General features: G+C 39.0%; 1 protein-coding gene across 6 annotated transcripts in view; it reads left to right on the top strand.

Moving 5' to 3' along the window:
* Positions 1-5,724: 5,724 nt before the first annotated feature.
* The window catches only part of LOC149185231 (uncharacterized), a 75,056-nt gene continuing 53,591 nt past the window's right edge, over positions 5,725-27,189 (top strand). Inside the window, exons 1-3 of one of the 6 annotated variants that reach the window (XM_089417840.1) lie at positions 5,725-5,865; positions 5,972-6,124; positions 8,185-8,762. In XM_089417840.1, coding sequence (XP_089273966.1) covers positions 6,106-6,124; positions 8,185-8,762 — 597 coding nt within the window. In that variant the 5' untranslated portion in view covers positions 5,725-5,865; positions 5,972-6,105. Of the gene's footprint in view, positions 6,125-6,196; positions 7,070-7,261; positions 7,416-8,161; positions 8,763-27,189 lie in introns of those variants that run through there. The other 5 variants (XM_089417844.1, XM_089417839.1, XM_089417841.1 and 2 more) reach the window with 5 other exon arrangements.

The raw sequence follows: 27,189 nt of genomic DNA, 5'->3' as shown, positions 1-27,189 counted from the left end.
GGAGCAAAATTATGGTGGCAGTGGGTTAAAGGAGGAGACCAATCATGGATATAAATCTAGCTTTGAAAGTATGCCCAATTGTTTACTTCAGAAGACATATTATGGGATATTAGGACTATTGCCAAATCAAGCATATGAAATTGGACTCATAATAGTAGAGAAATGGTGCAAATATATGCCTTTTGGGACGTTAAAGTTGGAGATAAAGCCAATTTTTTGGATGAATCCTCACAATAGATGCCAAGATTAAATGGAAAAAATGACCTGTAGGGGATTAAATATTTCTTGGAAAACCTAGGTATGATTAAAATTTTTGATTATTGGAAACAACAATTTGATGTATCATTTTGGAGGACATGGAAACAATAGGTCAACTGGCCTCCATCCCCCCACCCACTCCCATGGGAACTATTTTATTATGAGCTTTGCAAAAGAAGGATTTGATACTCAAATGGAGTAGATGTATTACGTTGGGGGACATGCTAGCATGGTCGTTTCACAATTAAATAAGCGTATCAGATTGTGGCGGGACATCAACTTTTGGAGAAAGAGCATGTATGGAAGTGGATATGGTCGGGATTTTGGAGGCCGAAAATATTTTCTTTCATGCGGCTAATAGCCTGTAATCATCTTTTAACTTGGGACAAGATTCGCAGGCAAGGGTTCAAAGGGAAATTTTAATAATTCTCTTTGCTCGTCCGATATTACATTTTCAAGATAAGAATTTTGCAATCAATCAATGGTCGACCATACACTTCAAGAACCCAATTGTAAATAGAGGTTGGAATTTGATTTTCGGTTTTACTTTATGGAACTTATGGAAGGAACGAAATAACCAATTTTTTAGATAAAAGGAGAAAAAACGATGTTTGGTACAAGATTTTGTTTTTCCAATTTACGAGAGACCATATGAATAGTTCCATGGTCATCAACGGATTGGGAAGCTGAAGAAGCAGAGATATTCATCCTTCAAAACTTAAATTTGGATGGTAAAATGATTCCTTTTCCTCATCATGTGTGCATATATCACTCTTTAATGATTATTTGCCTCCCCCAACAAATTTTATAACATTAAGTTTTGATGGTGCATATAAGGGAAACCCGGGACCTACGGGTTTTGGGGGGATTTTTAGATATAACAAGTTAGTCCCTTTAAGAATTTTTGCAGTAGATTGTGATATTGCCACTAACAACCTACTTGAGTTTCTAACTGTGGAGAGAGGACTCTGAATTGCCGCTCGACAAGGTTTTAAGTTAATCCAAATTCACGGGGATTCATACTCGCAATTCAATGTGTTCGTCGATTACTAAACAACCAACCCGCTTCCAAAATTATCCACAATTGGTGATTAGAAGACGTAGTGGCCAATATTGCGGAACTATTGAAAAAAATTGAATATATCCTAGTTCGACATACACGACAAGCAGGAAATGGAGTGGCATATCACCTAGCAAACATGGGTTGTTGTTTTGTAGGGTTGGACATGTATAGGTTGTGGCCAATTTCGGACTGGGAAGAGGAGAGACAACAAATAATGGTTATGCCTTAAGAGGATAACAAACTCTATAAGGATCCCTGATAGGGGTGGAAACATGTTCACAACCCAATCTTGCTTGAAATGGGTAATGATACCGCCAAGTGTCCATATGGGGTCCATATGTGGAAACACAATGGTAAATGGAAAGAACGCCACCAACCGACGACGCCTCCTCATAAATGGGCGAGGTTAACGGGAGAGGGACAAGACTTGTTGCTTCTTATTTCCGAAGTTTCCATTATGGTTCTAACTCACTCAGTCGTGGGAGGGAATGATGCATGCTATGAGCTCATTTATGGATCATTGCAATAAAGAGGGAATGTATTCCTTAACAACAACGCTAACACTTGTCCTCTCCATATCCTTTAATGGCAGATAAACGATATTTCGACCTCATGGTACTCCTCCTTCTCCTGTCGTTATAAAAGTCCTGGATCAGTCACAGGGTGGCAAGGGTACGATGTAATCTTGGGAGGTGAAGAAAGGTTTTATTGCCCTTGCTGGTTAGTTTACTATGTCATGTTTTGCACTATGCGTTGGGTGTTTTGGAGGCCATTTGCTAGTAAATTGAGACATAGTCACCCAAAGGAGGGAATCGGGGTTTCAAGAGATTATCCTTTCAAAGGTCTTCGAATTCTTGAAATTTCTGTACAATGCAACCTCGGGGCCTGTCTTCGAGTTGGTGGTCGTGCTTCCCTCATTGGCGCTCCAAGGTTATGATTTTCCAGGTATCTCGTTCAATTGTCTTGTTTTGGTCTATGGGGTATGGTATCCTGGGAATTTTTCTATCTAGTTTTAACAGTAGCTTCTACCTTGACATTTCAAAGAGGAAATTGAGAGTTTTATGGCTCACTGTTGTTAGTTTTGGGCTACATTGTTTGATGTTGGTGTTTGGCAACAAAACTCAGTCTGTAGTCGATGGTTTTCTGCTATCGTATTCTGTGGGTAGTCCTATTGTATCAATTTGTCTCTGTAAGGTCAAGGAATTTCGGTTGTCCAAGTTTCTAAGAGTGTATAATTCAAACTCTATAGTCATTTCCCTTATCGTTCTTCTGTCACAAGTAATCATGATCTGTCAAGGGTCACTAGAATATAAAGTCGACTTTCCTTTGTGTTTTGGGGACGATATAACTTTGCTTGGGTCTGTGTTCTGAATGGGGTCACCAAATTATATAATTGGATTTCCTGTGAGTTTTGGGGACAATATAGTTCTTCTTGGGTGTTGTCCAATTCATTGTTCTGAGAGTCAAATTACAAGTCTTGGGGTTAGTCAAGTCAGTGTCAATACTATGTACCTCTTTGTGACTATGCCACCTCGCTAGAGAATGGCAAACCGACAGGGAGGTGCCAATAGTAGTTCTATTTCTCATCATAGATGTTTATTTGGATGGAATTTGGTGGAAACTTTGTTCGACTTGGTTCCTCTAGAGATTAGAAAGGAGATTCGACACCTAGAATCAAGAGAGTTTGGCGATAAGGCCTACTTCTTTGATTCAGAGGTGGGTGTTCAAGATCTTAAATGGATTCCCAACCTGGGAAATTTAGAAGAAGGAGATTGCACTTCTTGCATTATGTCGCAGTGCATCAACAATTGGACACTCTATTTCATTTGGTGCTCTAAGACAAACAGGTGGATAATTACAAGATTTTTGTAGGCCAGGAGGACATAAAACGCCTCCTAAGGAATGTTTGCTCTTCTGTTTGGATGATATACTCACGCATTTGTAAAGGGTGGAAAAGTATGTGATGTCAGATTTTGATTCTGACTCTGAAGATATCACTTACGCTCCTGTTGTTATCAATGTTCAACCGGTCAACACTTCTCCACCATCCAACACAGCTCCCCTCTCTTTGGTCATCATCTCACACTGAATGGTACTACTCCCTCATCAATAGTGGCAATGTTTGGCTGCAAAGTATCCTTTTGGCACTTTTCCACAACATGAACTGCACATTAGGGGTTTCGACTGTCTTCTTGGCATCAAGCAGGCTAATGGGTGGCGTTTTTGTTGGTCTCATGTCTTACTATAATGATTGTAAAATTTTCTGGTATAGTTTTGCATTTTGGCACTTAGTATTTCACCTCCTTTTGGTGTTGGAACATATATAGTTATCATCCTTTGTATTGCTCTGTAAAACCAGTGGTCAATGTTGATCAAACTCATTTCTACTTTTTGGAAGCTTTGATGTTATTCAAAGATATCTGGTTAGAGGTTTACACTCCCAGATTAGTCCTTTTGGATAAGCATGTTATCAATGTAAAATCCTTTTATTAATAGAAAAATTTTGTACTGACTTACAAAAAAAAAGATGTTTTGATTTTCAAAAGAGGATCGAGATTTAACAATAAGGTTGAAAGCCATCACAACAAAGTTGTGACATGTGAGAATTAAATCTATGTAGAAAAAATAACAAAATATGCTAAAAATAAATCCATTTTTTTTTATAGATGATAAGCCTTTGTATTACACTTATGCAAAAATTACATGTAACAGAGCTTTGAGGCCCAACAGAAACCAACCATATTCAAAGGCCATGGGGCTAGGAGTCATGAAAGTGAAAAAACAAGAGGAAACATCTACCCAAAAAGGAGAAACCAAATGTCCTCCTCGCAATTTCTTTGCATCATTACATGCAAAATCAGAGGGAAAGGAACCTAAATATCATTGAGACACTATGTGGCAGACACAAAAAACTACCTTGAGAGTCGTGCTTTGCACAACTAACGCTCTGGAGGGTCTTCCTAGAAAACTGGGTGGGGCTTGTAATAATCTTCGTCATTAGGAAGGAGGTGCCCCATAGAAGCATGATGATTGAACGTCGTTGGTTACACTATTTGATGAGGGGATGATGCAACACTATTGTTGTTGACCTGACCACCCTTACTACTCGAGGGACGTAAGTCAGCTAGAGTGGTCTTCGAGTCTCTGCGAGGCTGCTAACGCTTAGGCAATGGATTGCGGAGCTTGACGTGGTGTGTGACAATATGCGCTAGGTAGTACAAGGGAGATTCATCCACTGCGTTAATGAAAGACGAAGATGAGCCTTGGAGCTACATGCCCAAGAGGCCAACAATTCTTTGAGTTGCAACTTTGGCATGGTGTAGGTGGAAACCTAGATCCAAAACATTGCCCTCACACAGAACATTCATGTCCTCTTGGTCTCTTAAGTGTTAGGGGAGAAGATTGCGTAGAGCCCAGAGGTACTCCCATGACACAAAGCCCCTGAGCTTTTGCATCAACTACCATCTTGTGATATCGATGGGGGATGCTGCTATCAAAATGTTCATCACCCTATCCATGCCAGGGTGGGATAGGAGGCCTGCCTCTTCCCCTACCTTCTCTGTGGGTGCGCCCACAGTCACACACCATGTCTGCAACATTCACTTCCTCAATGCTAATTGACTCAATTCCGACTCCATTTGCGGGTTGCTGCGAATTTGAACGACTATTTCTCTTGGAGCTCAGCCATTTAACGTGATGTTCATCCCGTCATGTTGCAGGGCGAATATACCAGTCCAGCTGATACCATAAATGATGATGGAGGATGGTCTTGCCACCTACTCCCTGTCTAGAACCTTGCGTGCTATGGAGAGAGTGGTAATAGCATTGCCAAAACCTCGAGTCGTAGTTAATGCCTTAAATTCGCCATCCAACACCTAAATCTGGTAAAAAATAAATCCAATTAACTTAATAAAAAAATATATTAAAAATTAAATATTTTTAAAAATATTTATAATATCAATAAATTAAAATAAAAAATATCAATAAATATTTCATATATATATATATAAAATGAATAAATTAAAATAAAACAATCAATAAATATTTCTCATATATATATATAATTAAAATATCATTTTAAAATTGATTATATAAATATGTGTTTATTAAAAAATCAATTTAATTTTTAAAATGATTATATAAATATGTGTTTATTTGAAATACATGAAGTTTAAGAATTGACACACGGCGTAGTGTCCAGAACATTCAGGCCTTTACCAAGAGTTTGCTGGTCAACATGTAATTTTATTATAGTTATATAATAATGTTTAATAATGACAACTTTTACTGTGAGTTATCTAAAATCACTTAAGTTTTATCTGAAAAACGTCCACACCTAAAAATTCAACGATTTTGCAACTTACAGCATCGCGATAAAGTAGATGACAAACTAAAATGACACATAGACAGCTCAACGGGAGGACCGACCACACCTAAAAGCTCAGCTAATTTGCAACTCACACCACTGAGATGGAATAGATCGCAACTAGAAGACACCTAGACAGCTTAACAATCCATCAATTCACTAGGCAACAATTACCCAGGTTGCAACATTTCATCTTCTGCTGCTTTCCTTCTCCCTTAAAATATAATTTTATTTTCTTCTCACATAATCTTTCACGTGACTTCATCTGGTTGCAACCAAAGCAGAAATCAATCTGTTTGGCAAACTGCTCTGAGAAGGGACGAACTGTTGCGGGAGGGTTAACGGTTGCTTTCAGCACTGGGTGACGGAAAACCTTCAGGATTTTTATGCCGACGGAAGATAAGATTGTTGTACCAGAATGTTTTCTTCTATTTCGGGTGAGTACGCATTTTTTAATTTTCAGGTCTCATGAATCTTCTCCAGGAGTTGGATTCATTTTTCTACCTATCTTTTTGTCGTAATCCGTCAAAAAAACGTGCAGTCCAGTCCCTTGTCTAGTTACATTTCCTTGCATTAGCCTTGTCATCAATGGTCACTGTTGATCTGTATTCACAATGCACTGATTATGTTTATGTAATTGGTCCTTCTCAATGAAGACGTCTGATGTTGAGGGAACCCTTTTCATTCCATTGAAAATGCTTTTATTGAATAGAATATGTTTTATATTGGATCAGACTAGTCACCCCAGACGATTCTTAAGAAACCCATATGACTAAAACCTGAAAGAGCTAAGAATCTAGTTTGTTATCTGTCTCTACTGGAATTGGATCCATGGGTGGCTATACAGGACAATCCAACATACATCTGAAAATGCATACAAAACTCCTTGCCCAAAATCAATCCAGTTAGTATTCCTATTGCTCTTGGTGTTGGATTTCATTCAGCAGAAGCAAAGACACCCGATGTCAAAGTTTTGTTAAAAATTGTATTTAAAGATCTAGTTGATGCATGTTCAGATTTATTTTTGGTTCGTAAATGGCCGCTTATTAGCAAAGTAGGCTCTACCATCAGCGTATATTCCATGACTGAGGGATATCTATTTTCTCAAGATCACCCAGGACAGAGGGATATCTATTTTGTCAAAATCTCCTGGGACTTGCACCTGGCCTTACCCATTGAGATACTCTGCCTATGCCAAATTGCCTAGACTCAGTTAGCTATGAGATATCAAGGGTATCACAATTGCTTAGACTCAGTTACCTATGAGATATCAAGGGTATCACAACAATTGGCCACATAAAATGACATGTTCTTGGGGGATTGAATTCGGTTGAAGAAAGTTCACTTGATTTGTCACTTGACCAACCTGCTCGATGATGCAGGTTCAGAAATCTTTCCTTCCTTGGGAATTCTTATTTTTGAATTTTCTTTTTTCCTGTTTAAATTGAAAAAAATTGAATGTGTACTATTGGAGGGAAACGGGATAATTAACAATGTCAATATTCTGAGTATTGCAAGTTTTTCAGGAATTTTTGTTTATGCTGGTCACATAAATCAGAGTTGTAGTTGTTATCTAACCTGAGAAGGTGGTTCAGACTCCAGAGCCCTTTTGTTCTTACTCAATTCGGGGATTTATGGTGTTTGCATTTCATGAACCATTGGGAATTGAATTTGTATAAAATGGTGCAAGCAAAGCTTTAGATTGAACCCACTTTATTCAGTGATAAGGTAACTGCAACTTTTCATGAATATTTCAATGGACAGATTACATTTTGAAGCTTATGTTCCTTATTCTATTCACTTTGTTGTATTTTCCACCTTTGGGGTCAATATTGGGGCAAACTGAACCGATGATGCATATGACCAGCTAATTTTTAGACCTAAAGTCTATTTTTATCTTCAACTGCAGAAATAGTTATATTTGTTGTACTTATTGATCTGTGGCCAAAGTTTTGCCCTTTTGAAGTTCCTGCTATGAGCTATCCTTTTGTTCTCTTTATCAGATCTTTTGCCTGTAGGATCTATAAAGTTGTTAGCTGAAACGTCCTTTGTAGTACCTTGTTTGGTTTATATTCGTGGATTCATTGACAGTATTGACATTTTGAAGTCTGCTGTTTTTGCTTCTGCGCATTAATTTTCTGTATTTGGTCTATATTTATTATTGTGTGTGGGCATACTTATGGAATTTCTGATCTTCAACTGGCAACTGCCACCTGTTCATAATTTGCCGAAGTCCATTTATTTGGGGATTGAGTTATGATATTTGTTTTCATAGAGTTCTCAAGGTATAGACGAAATGCTATTTCAGATTCTTTGTTCTGATGTTGTTTTCCTTGGCGTTCTTTTGATGTCTGTAATGTGCGTGCATTACCATCAACAAGAAAAATCTTTTCGTAATTAGAATTGTCTAGCAATTGGTGTATATTATAAAAAATATAAATCTGATTAACAATTAAACATGGTTTAAATTGTAGATTTTGCAACGTATTTTCTGCAGTATTATCTGGGCGAATGAAAGCAACAAGAAAGATGGTACACAAACATGGGAAATCAACTGCTTTAAGTTGTAATGCAGGAAGCAGGTGTTCCTTGTCTGCTATAATCTGGAGTTTGGCCGCATGGATACTATTGATTCATGCCTACAACACCTTAACTCCATCAAATTCTAACAAAGTAGATTCTCAGGTGCAACAGTATCGCCTTTCCATGTACAGAGAACATGAAGATATAGAGGATAGGGGTTTTGAAGTCAAACAAAGAGGCAAAAAATTTATCTCCCCAGCAGGAAAACACAGGGGAAGGAGACATACCCCAGTAGATGATTTTCTTGATGTCACATCTCAAAGAAGATCCCTTTACTTTCCAGAGAAAAATCTTGCAGTGAACCCTTTGAAGACTGAAGATAGCAGAAAGTACTACTTTTATCCTGGCAGAGAATGGTGTGACACAGACAGCAGGTCCATACAGGCACATGGCGGAGGAATAATTTATGTTGAAGAGACTCAGACCTTCTACTGGTATGGAGAGAATAAAGATGGTCGAAGCTACCGTATGCACAGGAAAGGAACTGCACGAGTGAGTTAATCGTTTCTTTCACTTCTGCCACTCTGAATGATGGATTCTATGCTATTATTTGTCTTCCTATGCATTTCATGAAAATGGACATATTTTTATGCTCTTCTGGTAATTTTATTTCTGTAGTTTTAAGTCGACAGAATGCTTGCAGAGATATTTCTGGATCTACATTCATGTAAGAGTTGCTGTATGATTTTGAACATTTAAGTCAGCTTCCCGTTGTGAAAATTTACCATATCATGTCACTTGGTAAACTGATATCTTTTGCCCTTTTTTTGGACACAAAAGCAATTGCCTGTTCAGATTGCTGGTTGCTATCTTTAGATTTTTTGATTGTACAGACTTTTAAAACATGCCCAACCCATTTCCTTGTTAACAATACGAAGCGTAGGATGATAATATGGGACACTTTCCTGGATTGGATTCCAGCTAGCTATTGCTTCTGCTTTTGGGCATATGGAAAGTTAAGTGCATTCTAGGGGGATTTGATTGCTTGTTTCTTTGTGTCAAGACTAAACATATCTGTAAATGTTCTTGATGATTGCTAGGGTGTATTCATTTATTTTAAATTTTCCTCATCTTTAGTGTGGACTGTAGAAAATCCACGAAATTCTGCAACTGCTAATATGAACAATCTGAAATATAATTTCTTTTCATATAGACACAGAATTTCTCTACTAAATTTTGCAGCGGAATAAGAACATAAATAAACACAATCACACAACAAAAACACACTGCTTTTCTAGGGAACCCAACTGGGAAAACCCTCTGCTTGATTATTGATAGAAACTGAGCAATAGATCTCTTACAAATACAACTTGTTTCAATCTGAAAACAACCTTGTTTTCCTGCCTTGAACCACGCTTGAAACCCTTGCAAGATTGCTGATCCCTGCCTCCTAAATTTATGCGCACTCTTGAGCCCTATTTCCTTGTGGAGCTCCTAAATCCTAGTGCAATAGGCCTCCTATTAAATAGGGATTCTCCCTATTTCTGTGCGCACTCTCCAAGGAAATCTGCTCTCTATCAAACTCACACAAGCCTCAACACACAAGCAACAACCTGTGCTCTATACTGCCTTGTCTCACCAACTCGTGCTATTGTGCCTTAGTTCCTCCTGATAAGCACTTCGATTAGGCTATTATTGGCAAGTTCTATTTGAGGAAAGTTGAACTGTTGATTGACCAGTTAACAAAAGGTCATTGGTTGTGTTAACTCGCACTTCCTATAATTTAGGACCCTGACTCAATCAACTCGACCTTTACCCAAAATAATTCGCACTAGAAGACAATAAACTCTGCCTTCCACTAATTAGTAGATAGCACTAGTAAACTGCTTCTTGCACTCCTAACCTTTAGGAATTTGCCCTAAATTTTAGGAATTCATCCTACTTTTTAGGAATTAGCTCCTAACTCATCGGAACTCGTACATGTTCAAGAAGAAACTCTTTGTGGTTCCTTTGATTAAGGCACAAATCAATGAACACTTGTTCACTAACATTTTCAACACTCCCTCTTAGCGAGGAAGGTGTTCTTGGAAGAACCTCGTCCTCTTGGATCTGTCTCCAACATTACCATGTTCTACGCTACTACAACTACTCCCTCTGAATTAGAAGACTTCCCTGCTTTCTTCTGCGGAACCTGCTTTGAAGACCTGTTCTTTCCCACCATAATTTGCGAGTCCATCACTTTTCTATTCTGAGCACTTCCTGCCTTGTTGCTCAAGGCTGCTCCCTCTGAAGGCATGCATCTCCAACTCCACAATTTGTGACTATCAATGATCACAACTCCTTTTGTGTCACTAAAATTTGGCTCATTGATTTGCCCACTCGCTGCTCCTTTGTCGATCAAGGATGCCAACTCATAGGTTCTTTAGCCTGCCCACTCTCACTGTAGAAGTCCATCTCTACACAGTGAACTAGGGCCTGAATACTAAGATCTCTTGGCTGCTTCCTTTGTCCCTTCAAGGATCAACCCTGAGATTCAACAATTCTGCTGCTCCAACTAGATTTGATGTCCTTCTTAAATGCTAGACTTAGGGCACCAAAGACACCTTCTAACTGCCCTCCAAACAATACATAAGATGTCCACCAAAAATGTCCTAAATCTGGACTCAAACACTTAGAAAAAACATCAAGCTTGGAAGAATACAAACATACCTTTGGTTCAGATGATTACTTCTGTCCCCAAATCAACTCGGCCTGTGCATCTAAGTCTGAAGCTTTGACTCTCTGGTTAGGGCTAGTGACTGTCCACGTTAGCTCCCCTAAACCTGGTCCAAAACTCCCTTAGGATCTTGTGGTTATCCTCCTTTTGCAAGCCTTCTATATACGCTGGAATATAGGATTGTTCTGTTTCCTGTTCAAGCCTATTGGTCCCTCCGAACCAGAACACACAGAAAAATCTCGGCCTATGTAATTGAGAAATCCTCCACAAAACAACGCACATATCTGCCCTTTACACTTCCTGCAATCTGCCCTTAACTCGGCCCTGCTCAGACTTCAAAAGAGACACTTCTTGCTCCTTCGCTCTACCTGAACTAGCTCCTCAAGTGCTTGCGGCTACCTCATACCATATGCTTCTTCACTATGACTAATTTGCTCTTGTATGTGCTATCTTTATTCTAATCCATGCTCTGATACCATGTAGAAAATCCACGAAATTCTGCAACTACTAATATGAACAATCTGAAATATAATTTCTTTTCATATAGACGTAAAATTTCTCTACTAAATTTTGCAGTGGAATAGGAACATAAATAAACACAATCACACAATAAAAACACACTATTTTTCTAGGGAATTCAATTGGGAAAAATCCTTTGCTTGATTATTGATAGAAATTGAGCAATAGATCTCTTACAAATACAACTTATTTCAATCTGAAAACAACCTTGTTTTCTTGCCTTGAACTATGCTTGAAACCCTTGCAAGATTGTTGATCCCTCCCTCCCAAATTTATGTGCACTCTTGAGCCCTATTTCCTTGCGCTAGAGCTCCTAAATCCTAGTGCAATAGGCCTCCTATTAAATAGGGAATCTCCCTATTTGTGCGTGCACTCTCCAAGGAAATCTGCTTTCTATCAAACACACACAAGCCTCAACACACAAGCACCAACCTGTGCTCTCTACTGCCTTGTCTCACCAACTCGTGCTCACAAGACAATGATCAAATTGTGCATTCGTTCCTCCTTATAAGCACTTTGATTAGGCTATTATTGGCAAGTTCTATTTGAGGAAAGTTGAACTATTGATTGACTAGTTAACGAAAGCTCACTGGTTGTGTTAAGTCGTCCTTCCTATAATTTAGGATACTGACTCAATCAACTCGACCTTTACCCAAAATAACTCACACTAGAAGATAATAAACTCGACCTTCCACTAATTAGCAGTTAGCACTAGTAAACTGCTTCCTGCACTCCTAACTTTTAGGAATTCGCCCTAAATTTTAGGAGTGCATCCTACTTTTTAGGAATTAGCTGCTAACTCATAGGAACTTGTGCATGCTCAAGAAGAAACTCATTGTGGTTCCTTTGATTAAGGCACAAATCAACGAACCCCTTTCGCTAACATTTTCAACACTCCCTCTTAGCGAGGAAGGCGTTCTTGGAAGAACCTCGTCCACTTGGATCTGTCTCCAACACTACCATGTTCTCCGCTGCTACAACTACTCCTTCTAAACTAGAAGACTTCCCTGTTTTCTTCTGTGGAACTTGCTTTGAAGACCTGTTCTTTCCCACCATACTCTGCGATTCCATCACTTCTCTATTCTGAGCACTTCCTGCCTTGTTGCTCAAGGCTGCTCCCTCTGAAGGCATGCATCTCCAGCTCCACAATTTGCCACTATCAATGATCACAACTCCTTTTGTGTCATTGAACTTTGGCTCATTGATTTGCCCACTAGCTTCTCCTTTGTCGATCAAGGATGCCAACTCATAGGGTCTTCAACCTGCCCACTACTTGAATCACTGCTGCTCCACAAAAGACAAGTCTTAGGGGAATGGAGGCTGCCCACTCTCACTGTAGAAGTCCATCTCTACACAGTGAACTAGGGTTGAATACTAAGCCCTCTTGGCTGCTTCCTTTGTCCCTTCAAGGATCAACCCTGAGCTTCAACAATTCTGCCTCTGCAGCTAGATTTGATGTCCTTCTTTATGGCATCAAAGACACCTTCTAACTGCCCTCCAAACAATACATAAGATGTCCACCAAAACTTTCCTAAATCTGGACTCAAACACTTAGCAAAAACATCAAGCTTGGAAGAATACAAACATACCTTTGGTTTGGATGATTACTTCTGTCCCCAAATCGATTTGGGCTGTGCATCTAAGTCTGAAGCTCTCTCTGGTTAGTGCTAGTGTCTGTCCACGTTAGCTTCCCTAAACCTGGTCCAAAACTCCCTTAGGATCCTGTGGTTATCCTCCTTCTGCAAGCCTTCTATATACGCTAGAATATAGGATTGTTCTGTCACCTGTTCAAGCCTATCGGCCCCTCCAAACCAGAGGCTACAGGGCAGAGCCCTCCTTCTAGAACACAAAGAAAAAATCTCGGCCTATGTAATTGAGAAATCCTCCTCAAAACAATGCAATAATCTGCCCTTTACACTGCCTGCAATCCGCTGTTAACTCGGCGCTGTTCAGACTTCAAAAGAGACACTTCTTGCTCCTTGGCTCTACTTGAACTAGCTCCTCAAGTGCTTGCGGCTACCTCATACCATATGCTTCTTCACTATGACTAATTTGTTCTTGTGTGTACTATCTTTATCTTGATCCACGCTCTGATACCATGTAGAAAATCCACGAAATTCTGCAACTACTAATATGAACAATCTGAGATATAATTTCTTTTCATATAGACATAGAATTTCTCTACTAAATTTTGCAGTGGAATAGGAACATAAATAAACACAATCACACAATAAAAACACACTATTTTTCTATGGAATCCAACTGGGAAAATCCTTTGCTTGATTATTGATAGAAACTGAGCAATAGATCTCTTACAAATACAACTTATTTCAATATGAAAACAACCTTGTTTTCCTGCCTTGAACTAGGCTTGAAACCCTTGCAAGATTGCTGATCCCTGCCTCCTAAATTTATGTGCACTCTTGAGCCCTATTTCCTTGCGCCAGAGCTCCTAAATCCTAGTGCAATAGGCCTCCTATTAAACAGGGATTCTTGCTATTTGTGTGCGTACTCTCCAAGGAAATCTGCTTTCTATCAAACACACACAAGCCTTAACACACAAGCACCAACCTGTGCTCTCTACTGCCTTGTCTCACCAACTCATGCTCACAAGACAATGATCAAATTGTGCCTTCGTTCCTCCTTATAAGCACTTTGATTAGGCTATTATTGGCAAGTTCTATTTGAGGAAAGTTGAACTGTTGATTGACTAGTTAACAAAAGCTTACTAGTTGTGTTAACTCGTCTTTTCTATAATTTAGGAGCCTAACTCAATTTACCCAAAATAACTCGCACTAGAAGACAATAAACTCGGCCTTCCACTAATTAGCACTAGTCAACTTCTTCTTGCACTCCTAACTTTAGGAATTCGCCCTAAATTTTAGGAATTCTTCCTACTTTTTAGGAATTAGCTCCTAACTCATAGGAACTCATGCATGCTCAAGAAGAAACTCGTTGTGGTTCCTTTGATTAAGGCACAAATCAAGGAACCGTTTCTCGCTAACATTTTCAACATGGACTCCTAAATCTAAAGCTCACAATGGATGCATTTAATCATTTGTCTACTTCCTTAACAGTAGTTGGTTACAATGAGAGGGGTAGTTGTTAGTGTTGATATTTCTAATTCTTGGTATTGTAATTGCCCTATGCAAAATACACTGACACAGTGACATCAACGTAAGAGAAGTCCTTATAATGAGTTGAGTATTTGGCATCTTCACAAGATCTCTTTCTCTTGGAATCATGAATTTAGTATAGTAATATGCCAGTAAGGTCCTGTGTCACCTGGAGTGAGGATATGGATACAGGTTGCAGAAATCACACCATGAAAATTTCAGGAAATGGCGAAACAACATATCCACATATGGATTTATGAGCATGGGGAGAAATTTATATAACATAGTCTGCATAAAATGTTTGAGCAGGAACTCTCAAATTTTCTCTTTTTTAACTGTTTTATTTTATTGCTAAGTTGCACTGATATGGATATTGTTCTGAAACATAAATGGCAAGTGTTTTGAAAATCAGTATATATATATATATATAGTCTTGTGTATAGTTAGGTTGCTTGCAGATGTTTAGCCCCACTTTATATTGTTGGCCTTCTTCCCTCTCATATAAATAAAGGAGAGAGTTCTTTTATACATTGATTTGATCATATTGTCTTTGAGATGTGGGTAGTGCAGTGAACTTGTCCCTTTTTCTCTTTGTACACTTCATCATATTATCTCTGTGTCCTGGAGTGCTAGGTTCTTGGAGCAGTTCAAGGTTTTGCTAAGGTTAGTATTTCATCCTAAAGGAGGCAAAGAAACTAGTGTTTGTGATAAACTGTAGAGGATAAGAAAGCATTGCTCTTTTAGCTCGTGTGAGAGAAGAAGACTAGGGTATTGGAAACCCTAGTGCTACTTGTGATATTTGATTGAGGAGGAAACATCTTGGACAGTGCTGGGAGACAAGTGTTGAAGCCAAGGAGGACATGCTGGTGTTGATGCTAGCATTGTGTGGATCCTTGGTGGTGGTTAGTGTTTTCATGGTTTTCCCTACCTAGGGTTTGTACTGCCTTTGTGATAAAGCTGTGGTATGTATATGTAGTTCATTTATTCTCTCTCTTTATATATATATATATATATGAAGTTTCCAACCGTCTAAAGTTGTTTAACTGATTTTCAATTAGCATTGTATTTTCCATTGGGTAATTTCCAGCACTTGTTCATTCTGATTTGACATAAAATAGGGCTGAAATTGAAGTGCTTTAACACATAACTAGAAGATAAGAGAGCAGATTTTCTGCTGTAATAAAGTGATTTCCAGATCTGGTATATGCTTTAAAAGTGTGCTCTAAGGGCTGAAACTTGTTGGCATATGTTTGGTATCTTTTCTTTTGAGCTGCCTAGTGTGTTGGGTTGAAGTGAAGTGAAGCGTGGCCCACTGTTTGCTGCTGTAAATTAAAAATATCAGATCAACCCTAAGGCTGAAAGCACAGAGGGATTAAATCCAGGAAACCTCCATTATGAGGTGAAATTTCTGAAGTTGCATTAATTGCCCTAGACTGAAATTTCATTAATAAGGGGTTTTGACATGAAGGTTCAAGAAAAATTTATAAACTTTTGTAAAATGCCCATGATGATGAGCAAAGCAAGCATCATAAGAGTATGTGAAAGCCAAAAATGCTAGGGAACATAATAGTTGCAATCCATAATTTCAGAAGTTGATACCCAGATTTGTTGCAGACACCACACAAGACAACTATTGTAGATGACAACCTAGAGTAGAATATGAAGCAGAAGCTTTGTGAGATCATGGGCACCTGAAGTTGTAAAATGGCAATAACAGATTTGCCCTCTTGACAAACGCTCATGAAATGCAATTTCAGAAGTGAGTGCCTACAATTGTTTCAGACACCACACATGACAAATTGTTGTAGATATCACATCAGACTAGAAGATGTAACAGAGGCTTTGTGGAGATCATGGGTACTTGAAGTTTTAAAATGGTGGTCATAGATTCACCTTGTTAACAAACACCCACAAAATGCTGTTGTAACATATGTAAAATGTTTGTTGTAGTGGATGCTGGAAACCTGATGTATCAGATGTAAAAAATCTACTGTAACAGGTGCAAATATCTGCTGTAACAGGTGTAGCAATCTGTAGTAATGGATGCCAAAGGAACACTGTATTAGTAACTTAATCTGCTGAGCAATATTTGCAAAGTGCTGATGACCTTCGACAACAATTGTGTTAGATGTTTGGAGGTGAAGAAATCCTTAGACATGTTTGAGAGCCCAGTCACTGACACCAATATATATGACAACTATGCATGAGAAATTAGGCAACGAAACCCTGATATGAGTGATTTACTTATTAAAAGATTGATGCCCTTATCTGTTTGAAATATTTTGCCAGAGATTACTGCAAATCCCAGCTTGCAGTTACCGGTAGGAATGACACTTGCAAATGCTGTATTTGCAGACCCACAATGAACAGGCCCATTAAGATGTCAAACACAAAGGCTAGGTTTTTATAAAATTTCCTGTTCATTGTCATAGGCTGGTTCTTGAAAATGGATTATCTTGTGAATAAATTTGGTAACATGAGATGGTCATCAGAAGTTTGAGAAAGATTGGTTGATGAATTTATGATGTTGGACTCGACCAACATAATCCCAGGGAGTTATTGGTGATGGATGTTGTAGCAAAACAAGGCAGTGATTTATCATTTTCCCCTAGAAGACAGTGAAGATAAACATGTTTGTTTCAATGAAACAAAGAAGAGAAAAATGCACAATAATGGTGATGTTAAAGAGGGTGGTGTTGATTTCAATGTGGCGGTGACTACTTAAAGGCAGCCTATAAGGTGCGGCCTCCAAACGAGGGGGGACCTTTGAAGGAGATGCTCGAAATGAATGGTATTCTCAGTGAACTCATGGTCTTGAATCTATGATTTCTACCTTCAACGTGATGGTGATGGTAATTGTTGAAAATGTAGCGAGCAAGGTCTTCTGACTTGTGCCTTAGCCAGTGAAAACCTTGAGTTGTCCTCATGAGTTAGACTTTAGTTAGGATCAGTTATTTTCAATTTACTGGAATAATCATCAAGTTAGAATGCGTAGAGTTGGAGCTTCAGTTAAGTGGAGTCTTCATCAGTTTGACTACAAAATGAGATGGTAGTTAGCAGTTCAGTTAGAGCGAGTTAGTCTTTAGTCTTGATTGAAAGAAGAGCAAGTTAGATCTCCAGTGTTGATTGGAGAGAGCACAAGGTAACAACTCCAGTGATGATTTGGAGGAGAGCGAGTAACACTCTCAGTTAAGTTGCTATCAGAGCTCGAGTTCTAAATTTGGAACTAGGCCTCCTTTCATGTTTGAATTGGGCCTATAAAGGAAAGATGAAGGCACAAGTAAATTACAATACTTTTGTGAACAAGGTTTGTGAGATAAGAGAACTCACGAGTTTGTGAGAGAGTCTTTGATTGTGGAGAGCACAAAACTTGTGTCCTAAGAAATAGGAGATCACAAGTGCACTAGAATTTAGGAGATTGGTCATGTGCAGATTTTGAGGAGCTGGAGTCCTAAGAAATAGGAGGCAGAAAGTGCGCAAGGAAATAGGAGGAATTGCGCTAGGATTTAGGGGCCTCATGTGCACTAGGAAATAGGGACCTAGTGCGCAAGGATTTAGGAGGTTTTTAGTGCGTAGAAGAGAGCAAGTTTTGTAGAACAAGTAAAGGTGGCAGCAAAGGAACAATTGTGTGCTAGAGGGCCTAGATCAAGCAATGATTAAGGCAAGCCAAGATCAATTGTATTAGCTGAGATTTGTGAGAAGAAGTAGAATGCTTTCTTAGAGGAAAAATTTGGTTTGTAATAGATCCAATTGCTCAAGAACAATCAATAAAATTTCACATCAAGGAAGCAGGTTTTCCTTGTTGGGTTTTATGAAAAAACAAGTGTGTCAATTTATGTGATGTGTTTTTTATATCTTTGGCTCTTTTATTCTGTTGCTTATGGATTGTTAAGAAACTTTGTATCTCGGTGAAAGTAAACTAGTTTTCAGTTATTCATCTAAGTAGTTGCAGACTTTTGTGGAAATTTAACATGGCATCGAAGCAGATATCAGTATAAAGACCAACACCAGATTGACCACTTAGTGAACAATGCAGATTAAGTAGAAGGCCTGCGTTAGAGTTTAAAGAGCAAAGCAGTTCTTTGGATAACAGTATGGCGTTCCAAGGACTAAGGTCAGATCACAATTTAGAGGGAGTCTCGAACTTCTGCTCATGGAAGGAGTGGATCTCAGTAGTGTTGGAAGATAATGGAGTGCTTGAGTATGTGAAGTAGGCAATAACTCCACCTCAAGATGCCCAACAGTTGATCCAACATAACAAGAATGACACCAAGGCGAGGAGGATTATTCTTGAGGGGATCAAAGATCATATTATTCCTCATCTCCATGAGAACAAGACATCATATGAGATGTTTAAAGCCATCTTAGATCTGTATCAAGGTTCCAGTGATGCCAGGAAGCTTCTCTGAAGGAGAAGCTAAGGAGTATCTAGATGAGTAAAGGAGAGCCCATCATCACGTATCTTTCTAAGTTCACTCAGGTTTGGGATGAGCTAGGTGGTGTGTGCATGACTGTAGCAGACAATGGCCTTGTGAGTCTTGCACTTTTGGGACTTCATAAGTCTTGGGAGAATTTCCAGGATGTAGTAAGTGTCAGAGAGAATATTCCCATTTGGGAAAGACTATGGAGTGACTGCGTTCAAGAAGAGATTCAGAGAGGGACGAGAGCTGGGAGATCAACTCCGGAAGAGGACGAGGAGAACTTTGCCCTAGCAGGCAAAGGTAGAAAAACAAAGGGCAAGAGGGGCCAAGGAGAGGCCGAGTCTAGTCAGAAGGGCGAGAAGAAGAAGAAGGTTTGAGCAAGATCAAGTGCTTCCATTGCCATGAGTTCAGACACTATGCCACTAAGTGTCCTAATTGAAAGGAGTCCAGTAAGGATCATGTAGCTGCATCAGCTGAGGTAGATGCATTTTTTACTCAGTTCAAGAAAGATTTCTCATTGATAAGCTTGCATTGATAGCTTGCATGGCAAGCTCAAGAGACAACAATGTATGGTATATTGATTCAGGAGCATCCTTCGACATGGCCGGGAACAAGGAGTATTTCAGCCATCTGAAGGAGGACATGTAGTTTCACAATGAGCTAAGAGATGATGGCAAGTACTTAACCAAGGGAGTTGGTACAGTCAGTTTTGAGAGGGAGTCAGGTAGCTCTCTCCATCTCAGAGATGTCCTTTATGTTCTAGGCCTGAAGCAGAACCTTGTTTCAGTAGCTACCCTTGAGGACAAGGGTTATGATGTCATCTCTAGCAGAGGTAAGGCTTAACTCAAGCACTTAGCTTCTGGATGTAAGGAAGAAGAATTTGTACTTGCTACAGGTTGAGATAGGCACAACCTTGAGCAACAAAGCAGGAAGTGCGCAGAGTAGTGACATGAGGGTTGAGGAGAGCAGAGCTCTGAGGGAGTCCTTAGAGCTAGAGCAGGTTAGAGCTCCCATGAAGGAGCCTTAGCCAATATCACAGTTTGAGTCTTGGCTAGTTGGCAAGTGGGTTGACTAACAAGATGATGAGGAGAAGAGACCAGGTGGAGTGCAGGCAACCACTCAGTCAGTGACTCCCTGTACAGGGAAAGTTCAAGCCTAATGGGCAAAAGAAATGTTTAGGGAGAATCAAAAGAGAGTTGGACCTGCCAGTACCACCTTCAACCAGAGTAAGCAGCCACAGAGATACACGGGGTACATGTCACTTATGACTGAGGTGATAGACTCGTAGAGCATGGTTGGAAAGAACAGGTCTTCATATCAGATTCCTCAGGAAAAAGCAGGGAAGTCTTCTAGTTCAGAGGGAGAAGTTGTAGCAACAGAGAATGTGGTAGTGTTGAAGACAGATCTAGGTGGACAAAGGTTCCTCCAAAAGTACCTTCCTCGCTAAGAGGGAGAGTTGAAAATGTAGCGAGCAAGGTCTACTAGCTTGTGCCTTAGCTAGTGAAGACCTCAAGTTGTCCTCATGAGTTAGACTTCAGTTAGGGTGCATTATTTCCAGTTTTCTGGAATAATCATCAAGTTAGCATGCGTAGAGTTGGAGCTTCAGTTAAGTGGAGTCTTCATCAATTTGACTACATAATGAGGTGGCAGTTAGCAGTTCAGCTAGAGAGAGTTAATCTTCAGTCTTGATTGAAGGAAGAGTGAGTTAGATCTTCAATGTTGATTGAAGAGAGCACGAGTTAACAACTCTAGTGATGATTGGAAGTAGAGGGAGTAACACTCTCAGTTAACTTTCTATCAGAGCTCAAGTTCTAAATTTGGAACTAGGCCTCCTTGCATGTTCGAATTGAGCCTATAAAGGAAGGACGAAGGCACAAGTAAATTACAATAGTTTTGTGCATAAGGTTTGCGAGACAAGACAACTCACGAGTTTGTGAGAGAGTCTTTGATTGTGGAGAGTGCAAAACTTGTGTCCTAACAAATAGGAGATCACAAGTGCGCTATAATTTAGGAGATTGGTTTTGCACAGATTTTGAGGAGTTGGGGTCCTAAGAAATAGGAGGTAGAAAGTGTGCAAGGAAATAGGAGGAATTGCGCTAGGATTTAGGGGCCTCTTGTGCACTTGGAAGTAGGGACCTAGTGTGCAAGGATTTAGGAGGTTTATAGTGCGCAGAAGAGAGCAGGTTTTGCAGAGAAAGTAAAGGAGGCAGTAGAGGAATAGTTGCGTGCTAGAGGGCCTAGATCAAGTAGTGATCAAGGCAAGCCAAGATCAATTGTATCAATTGAGATTTGTGACAAGAAGTAGAACACTTTCTTAGAGAAATAGATTGCTTTGTAATAGATCCAATTGCTCAAGAACAATCAACAAAATTCCACATCAAGGAAATAGGTTTTCCCTGTTGGGTTTCTTGAGAAAACAAGCGTGTCAATTTGTGTGGTGTTTTTTCTTATACCTTTGGTGTTTTTATTCTGCCGCTTATGAATTTTTAAGAAACTCTGTATCTTGGTGAAAGTAAACCAATGTTTTTAAAACCGGAACTGGTGACCGGACCGGTCCACCTAATGAACCGGTTTACTGATCGGAACCGGTCTAACCGGGACTGGTTTGGTCTAAACGAACCGGTTTTAGAAAAATACATTAAATAATTATTTTTTAATGAAAAAAACTATTTTTAAGATTTAAAACCATGATTCCAAGCCAATAGAGACAAAATATGCAAAGATTTCTCATTTATATACCATGTAAAGGTGAATATATCAAAATGGCACTGAGTGCAATACATATCATCGACAAAATACGTAAGCAATGAGGCTCTAAATGGCCTCTAGAGTGCAAAAACAAAGCCTACAAACTATGGGGCCAGTGGCCTACTACAAGGCTTCAGTCTAGACTCTACATATATGATAATAGTAATACTATAATAGTGATCAACATTATCACTTGAAGTTGAAACTTCTCATGATTCTCAGTCATCATGATCAAACTCAGTTGGTTGAGTCTCGACTCCCAAACTTTGCAGTCACAAACTTCTCTATTGGTTCAGTGACTTGAGTCTCAAACTTCTGAAGGTATTCTGCCCTAATATGCCCTATTATTTCATTTGGTGCTCCACATGGCTTTACATGGCCTCCTATCCCAGCCAAGTGTTGCTTGAACCTGTTAATACCCCCTCCTTGAATGGATTTTTGGCAATATTTGCAGATCATTTTGCCATCAATCATGTCACAATGAGCCCATGCAGTATCTCTGGCTTTTGGAGGCATGATGACTCCCTGGATGGTAGATCATAGAAGTGAGAAGTTTATAACACATAAAAAAAATTAATTCATGGACAACAGTCAAATAAGGAATTTTCAAGTGCAAATCCTTACCTGGAAATGCAAACTAGCTTCCTTAGCCTCCTCTTGAAGATGGCAACTCCACTGACAGCTACACACTATCTCCAAAATAGCTCCAACTCCAACTCCAAGATGACTACTTCAGCAAAAACTCAACACTCTCCAAGCTCACAAACACTCCAAATCAGTTGTGTGAGACAAATGAGAGTGAGAGGGGCCTCTTATAGCTTGGAGAGGGTGTTTTTGGAGGGAAAACACCCTTAGTTCCCCCCCAAAAACCCCTAAACCACCGTCAAAAATCCGCTTTTTGCAAGTTATGGTGGGCATGCCTAAAACCGGCCGGTTTTCACCGGTTAGGGCCAAAAATTGGAGAAACTGCCTTTCCAACCGGGTTTTTTGGCCGGTTTAGACCGGCGGCCTTGCTAACCGGCCGGTTAGACCGGTAACCGGTTTTTAAAAACGGTTTTAAAAACACTGAAGTAAACTAGTTTTCAATTTTCAGTTATTCATCTAAGTAGTTGCAGAGTTTCATGGAAATTTAACAGTAACTTGATGAAGTAGCATGTATAGTGATACATAAAGGAGGAACTTATAACCCACTTGCTTTATCAACACAAGTCCTTTGTAAAATGTATTTGTTCACTGCAAGGTTACTTGAGAGCAGGAGCGAGAGCGACATTTTCAGAAGCTCCCGGTTTGGGAGCAATTCGGGGAGCAATTTTTTTTATATAATATATATTGTTTTATATTTTGATGCATATGTGTCAACAAAAGCATGTGGAATGATGAATTAGATATAAAAAGCATAAAAAACATAGATTGAACCATATAACAACAATCATCTAGAAGTTATAATCTTCATCAACCACGTCCACAAGTTAGTAACATAGTAACATACAACATATTGAGTCTCATGATTCATCAATCTTAAAGTTTCAAGCTTTCAAAATTCAATATATAACATTTATCATCTTTGATCACCAAAGTTGTACTTGTAAGCTAAGTGTAACCATTACAACAAATAATATCTAACATGAAATGAAATGTTATAAAATGAAATGAAATGAAACAACTTTCAACTTTCACGAAGCATCATATTCATAATTCATTACCAATATAATTCCCAACTTCAAACTTCAAACTTAAATTGTCATATATTGTTTACAAAAATTATCATAATAAATATGAAAGAGTCGACAGTTATAAAAACTACTAGAAACTAGAAAAGACAAGTAAATTTATTTTCTATGGTTAATGCTTGGGCCTCTTGCTGCCATGAGAAATGTCTAATTTTTTAGTGTTGTTGGAAAATCAGGATCTTTGTCATTAATATCACCCTCTAAGCATTAACATAACATAGAAAAAACATAGCATGTCAAGTCAAGATTTTGTTTGAGTGATGGGTACATTTTTAGTAGGGTCATGATAGAGGAGTTCGACAACCAATGTCACTAACATCAAGGTACATAGAGGGATTGGTGCTCTTGATTAAATACGAGTTCCATACCCTAATACATGACAAAATCCAATGGAAACATTGCAATCCCCCCAATCCTGAAATCCTGAAAAATTGATAAGTCTGCTGGATTTTGAATGAGATTTAAAATTCTACTTTCTCCATATGAAATCCAATGAGGTCGGAACCACTCTCAAACATCCTGAGTCATTTCATGGTAAAGTTAAAATTTTAAGTAAAAGTGACATTCTTCTTAATCTTCATTGACATTCTCCTTAATCTTAAAGTAAAAGTGAAAGATGAAAATGAAGATTAAGGAGAATGTCAATGAAGATTAAGGAGATGAAAATGAAGATTAAGGAGGATGTTACTTTTACTTTAAGAATTTAAGATTTCCATGAATTACATATCAATACTAGGACCATAGGCTTGATCATTAGGCTGCCCCAGTCAAAAATTATTTGTTTCTTTGAAAAAAATTGCATTTGGAATGTTACTGCAAACTTTTTTAACAAAAAAGACTAGGGAGCTCCCCTAATCGCTCCCTAAAAACCAGGGAGTGTTTTCTTTAAAGGGAGCGCGAATTGGGAGCGGGTTTGTGGGGGTGCGGGGGGGGGGGGGGAGGTGGGAGGTGGGGGGCGCTCCCCTGCAACCCAAGTTCACTGCATCTCTACTCAGGATTGGTTCCATGGCCTGTTCTTGGGTGTAACTTGCACACAAGAAACCAGTGGACAATGCAAATAATAATCTGAACTTCGAGTTGGGTTTGTTGTTGTTTATCACTAGGAGGATTTGCTATACTTCTCTATTTCAAGCCTTGTTTCTTTTGCGCATGCAATGCTCTGTGCTCAGGTGCTCACTTGCTTCAGTAACACAGGTCCTTTGCAGAAATCATTTATTTCACTGCACTCTCTACTCAGGATTGGTTCTATGGCCTGTTTTTGGGTGTAACCTGCACACAAGAAATTGGTTGATAATGCAAATAATAATCAAGACTTTAAGTTGGGTTCACTAGGCAGGCACACAGTGATTGGCTATACTTCTCTACTTCAAGGCTTGTTTCTTTCATGCTTGCAATGCTCTGCATTCAGGTGCCCATTGAGTGAGACCCTCCAACTCTGTATATGCAAAATTTTCGACTCACCCTGCTATGCAATATGCCAATCAACAAATGCACCGTTGCTCCATTAAAATCCTGCAATCTCATGCAGTTCCTGCAAGCGTTTTCAAGACTGAGATGCAAATGATAACATTGCACTCCACTAGTAGCTTGTACTCAGATTGTTCTGTAATTTGATGTTTGGGTGCAAAAGCAGACTCAGCTCAAGGGCCGTTCACTTGCTTTGAGATGATCCCACCTCCAAGTATCATGTGCACATTCTCAAGCCTTAGCATAACAATTGCATACACAGATATAACGCCATCACATCTGTGTATGAAACTCACTTCCAGATCACATGTGCTTATAGTCAAACTCCAATTCAACTTGAACACAATTAATTAAAAGATATATGAGATGGCCTCATTAGAGTGTGGGGAATAAGACAAATCCACCAGATGCTATATGTACTGAAGAATATTACGCCCAAAGTGACCTGAACCACAAAATGCCAAATTGATTAAAGGAAAGAGCAACTAAACATTTTATGGTTTCTCTAAACTCTTGACAGTTAAACTCCTACTCAGCACCCAGCCTAACGCATCAGTGTATACACCTAGCCACCACTAATATGTGGTCAAGGAGATGAGAGGCAACCTTCTGAGCTGCATATGGCCCATACAGTCTTAGGGAAGAGTAATGTGCAGGGTATGGCCTCAGGGTTGAGTAATGTGTAGTGTAAAACCTCCAATTTTTTCCTCAGCATTGTGTGGAAGCTATATTTTGGCATCATCGATCTCAAAGACTGAAGCTTTGTTGTTCTTTCGTATAAAATTTAGAAACTTTGCTAGATGATTGCAACAGCTATCTCATGACAGCCCTTGATCTCAAGTCTCAGAGTAAGATGAACAGTGGGTGATACAGAGCTGTTAGCATTCATCAAATACTAGTGGAGAATGCACTCCTGAGTGAAATAACATGCCTACAACTGGGAATTTATCCTTAGAAACATTAATATAACTACAGGCAGCATATTAAACACAAACAAAAGCACCAATAACCCATGCACAAATATTAACACAGCATATAGATAAATTCATCACACAGGACATAGTATTTACCCTGGAAATCCAAGTGGGAAAACCAACTGCAAATGTTTGCTTAGTCTTCATTTTGAGAATCTCATGTCACAATGCAGCTCATGGCTCTAAGGCCATTGACAATTTGCATAGCTCCTATTGTACCTCACCTCTTGGCCAACCAAAAGCCCTTTGTGAGTCTAATTACAATGAGATATAGGCAGAAATGGGGGTAATGGGAAGGCCAAGAGACCGTTCGTTTCCCGTTTCTAGCTCTCTTCTCTCCTATTTTTTAATTTTTCTTTCTCATTTAATTTTTTTCTCTATTTCTCTCTTTTCTTTCTTACATCTATTTTCTTTATTGCTGCATTGCCTTTTCTTGTTTTCTACCTTCATCAATTGTTGAATTTGTTTGTGTACACTAAGTCTTACAACCATTCATGTTGTTAGGATTCATTTCAGATCACACCTCCCAATTGAGATCCTTTTTGGTCTTCAAGAGCTTCTAGGAAAGCAATCTTTGAATCAATATGCCTTTTGTCTGCTTCTTTGGAACATGGCTTTAGACTTTGGCTCATGGTCACAACTCTGACTCTGGCTCTAGTGCTGGCTTGCGACTCTGGATATTGGTTGTGGTTTTTGTTTCAGGGTTTTGAATATTGGATCTGGTTTCTTGCTCACAGTTTTGGATATTGGTTATGGTTTATGGTTCACTTATTCTTACAATACAAAAGTTTTCTCACTACTGCTTTGAGCAATATTTAGATATGAATATTTTAATCAAAATTCACTCCCATCTTTAGCATGCAAGTCTCTTTCATTCTTAAACTTGGAGACAGTCCATCTTGGTAGGCAATGGAAGCCAAGATGAATTTTGGTCTTATTCAATGAGATCTCAACAAACTATGCCATCATGCAACAAATCCACAAGAGGAAGTGTCAATTGCTCTCTTCTGCAAGGATAAATTACTTCTCGACATGGAAACAATTCCTGGTTGCAATGCAATTGAATGAAAATTTCATGTGCAATCATAACACCTTCTTTTGTCTACAAGAGTTGGAAAATCACGCAATGTGTGGTTGTAGGTGACAATCAATGCCTATAATCTTTGAGGATGAGAGAATGTCTCAAGATTTGGTAAGTGGAAGGAATGGATAGCAGATAACTTGGTAAAACTTGACTTATTCAACATTCAGTTTGCTTTTCCTGCTATCATCAAGTTCCAAAGAACCC

This window comes from Pinus tabuliformis, chromosome 3_2 (genome assembly GCF_031772625.1).
Source record: "Pinus tabuliformis cultivar Carrire ecotype Pingquan chromosome 3_2, CPIR1, whole genome shotgun sequence".
Taxonomy (NCBI): Eukaryota; Viridiplantae; Streptophyta; class Pinopsida; order Pinales; family Pinaceae; genus Pinus; species Pinus tabuliformis.
This window is presented reverse-complemented; position numbering and strand designations above follow the sequence as displayed.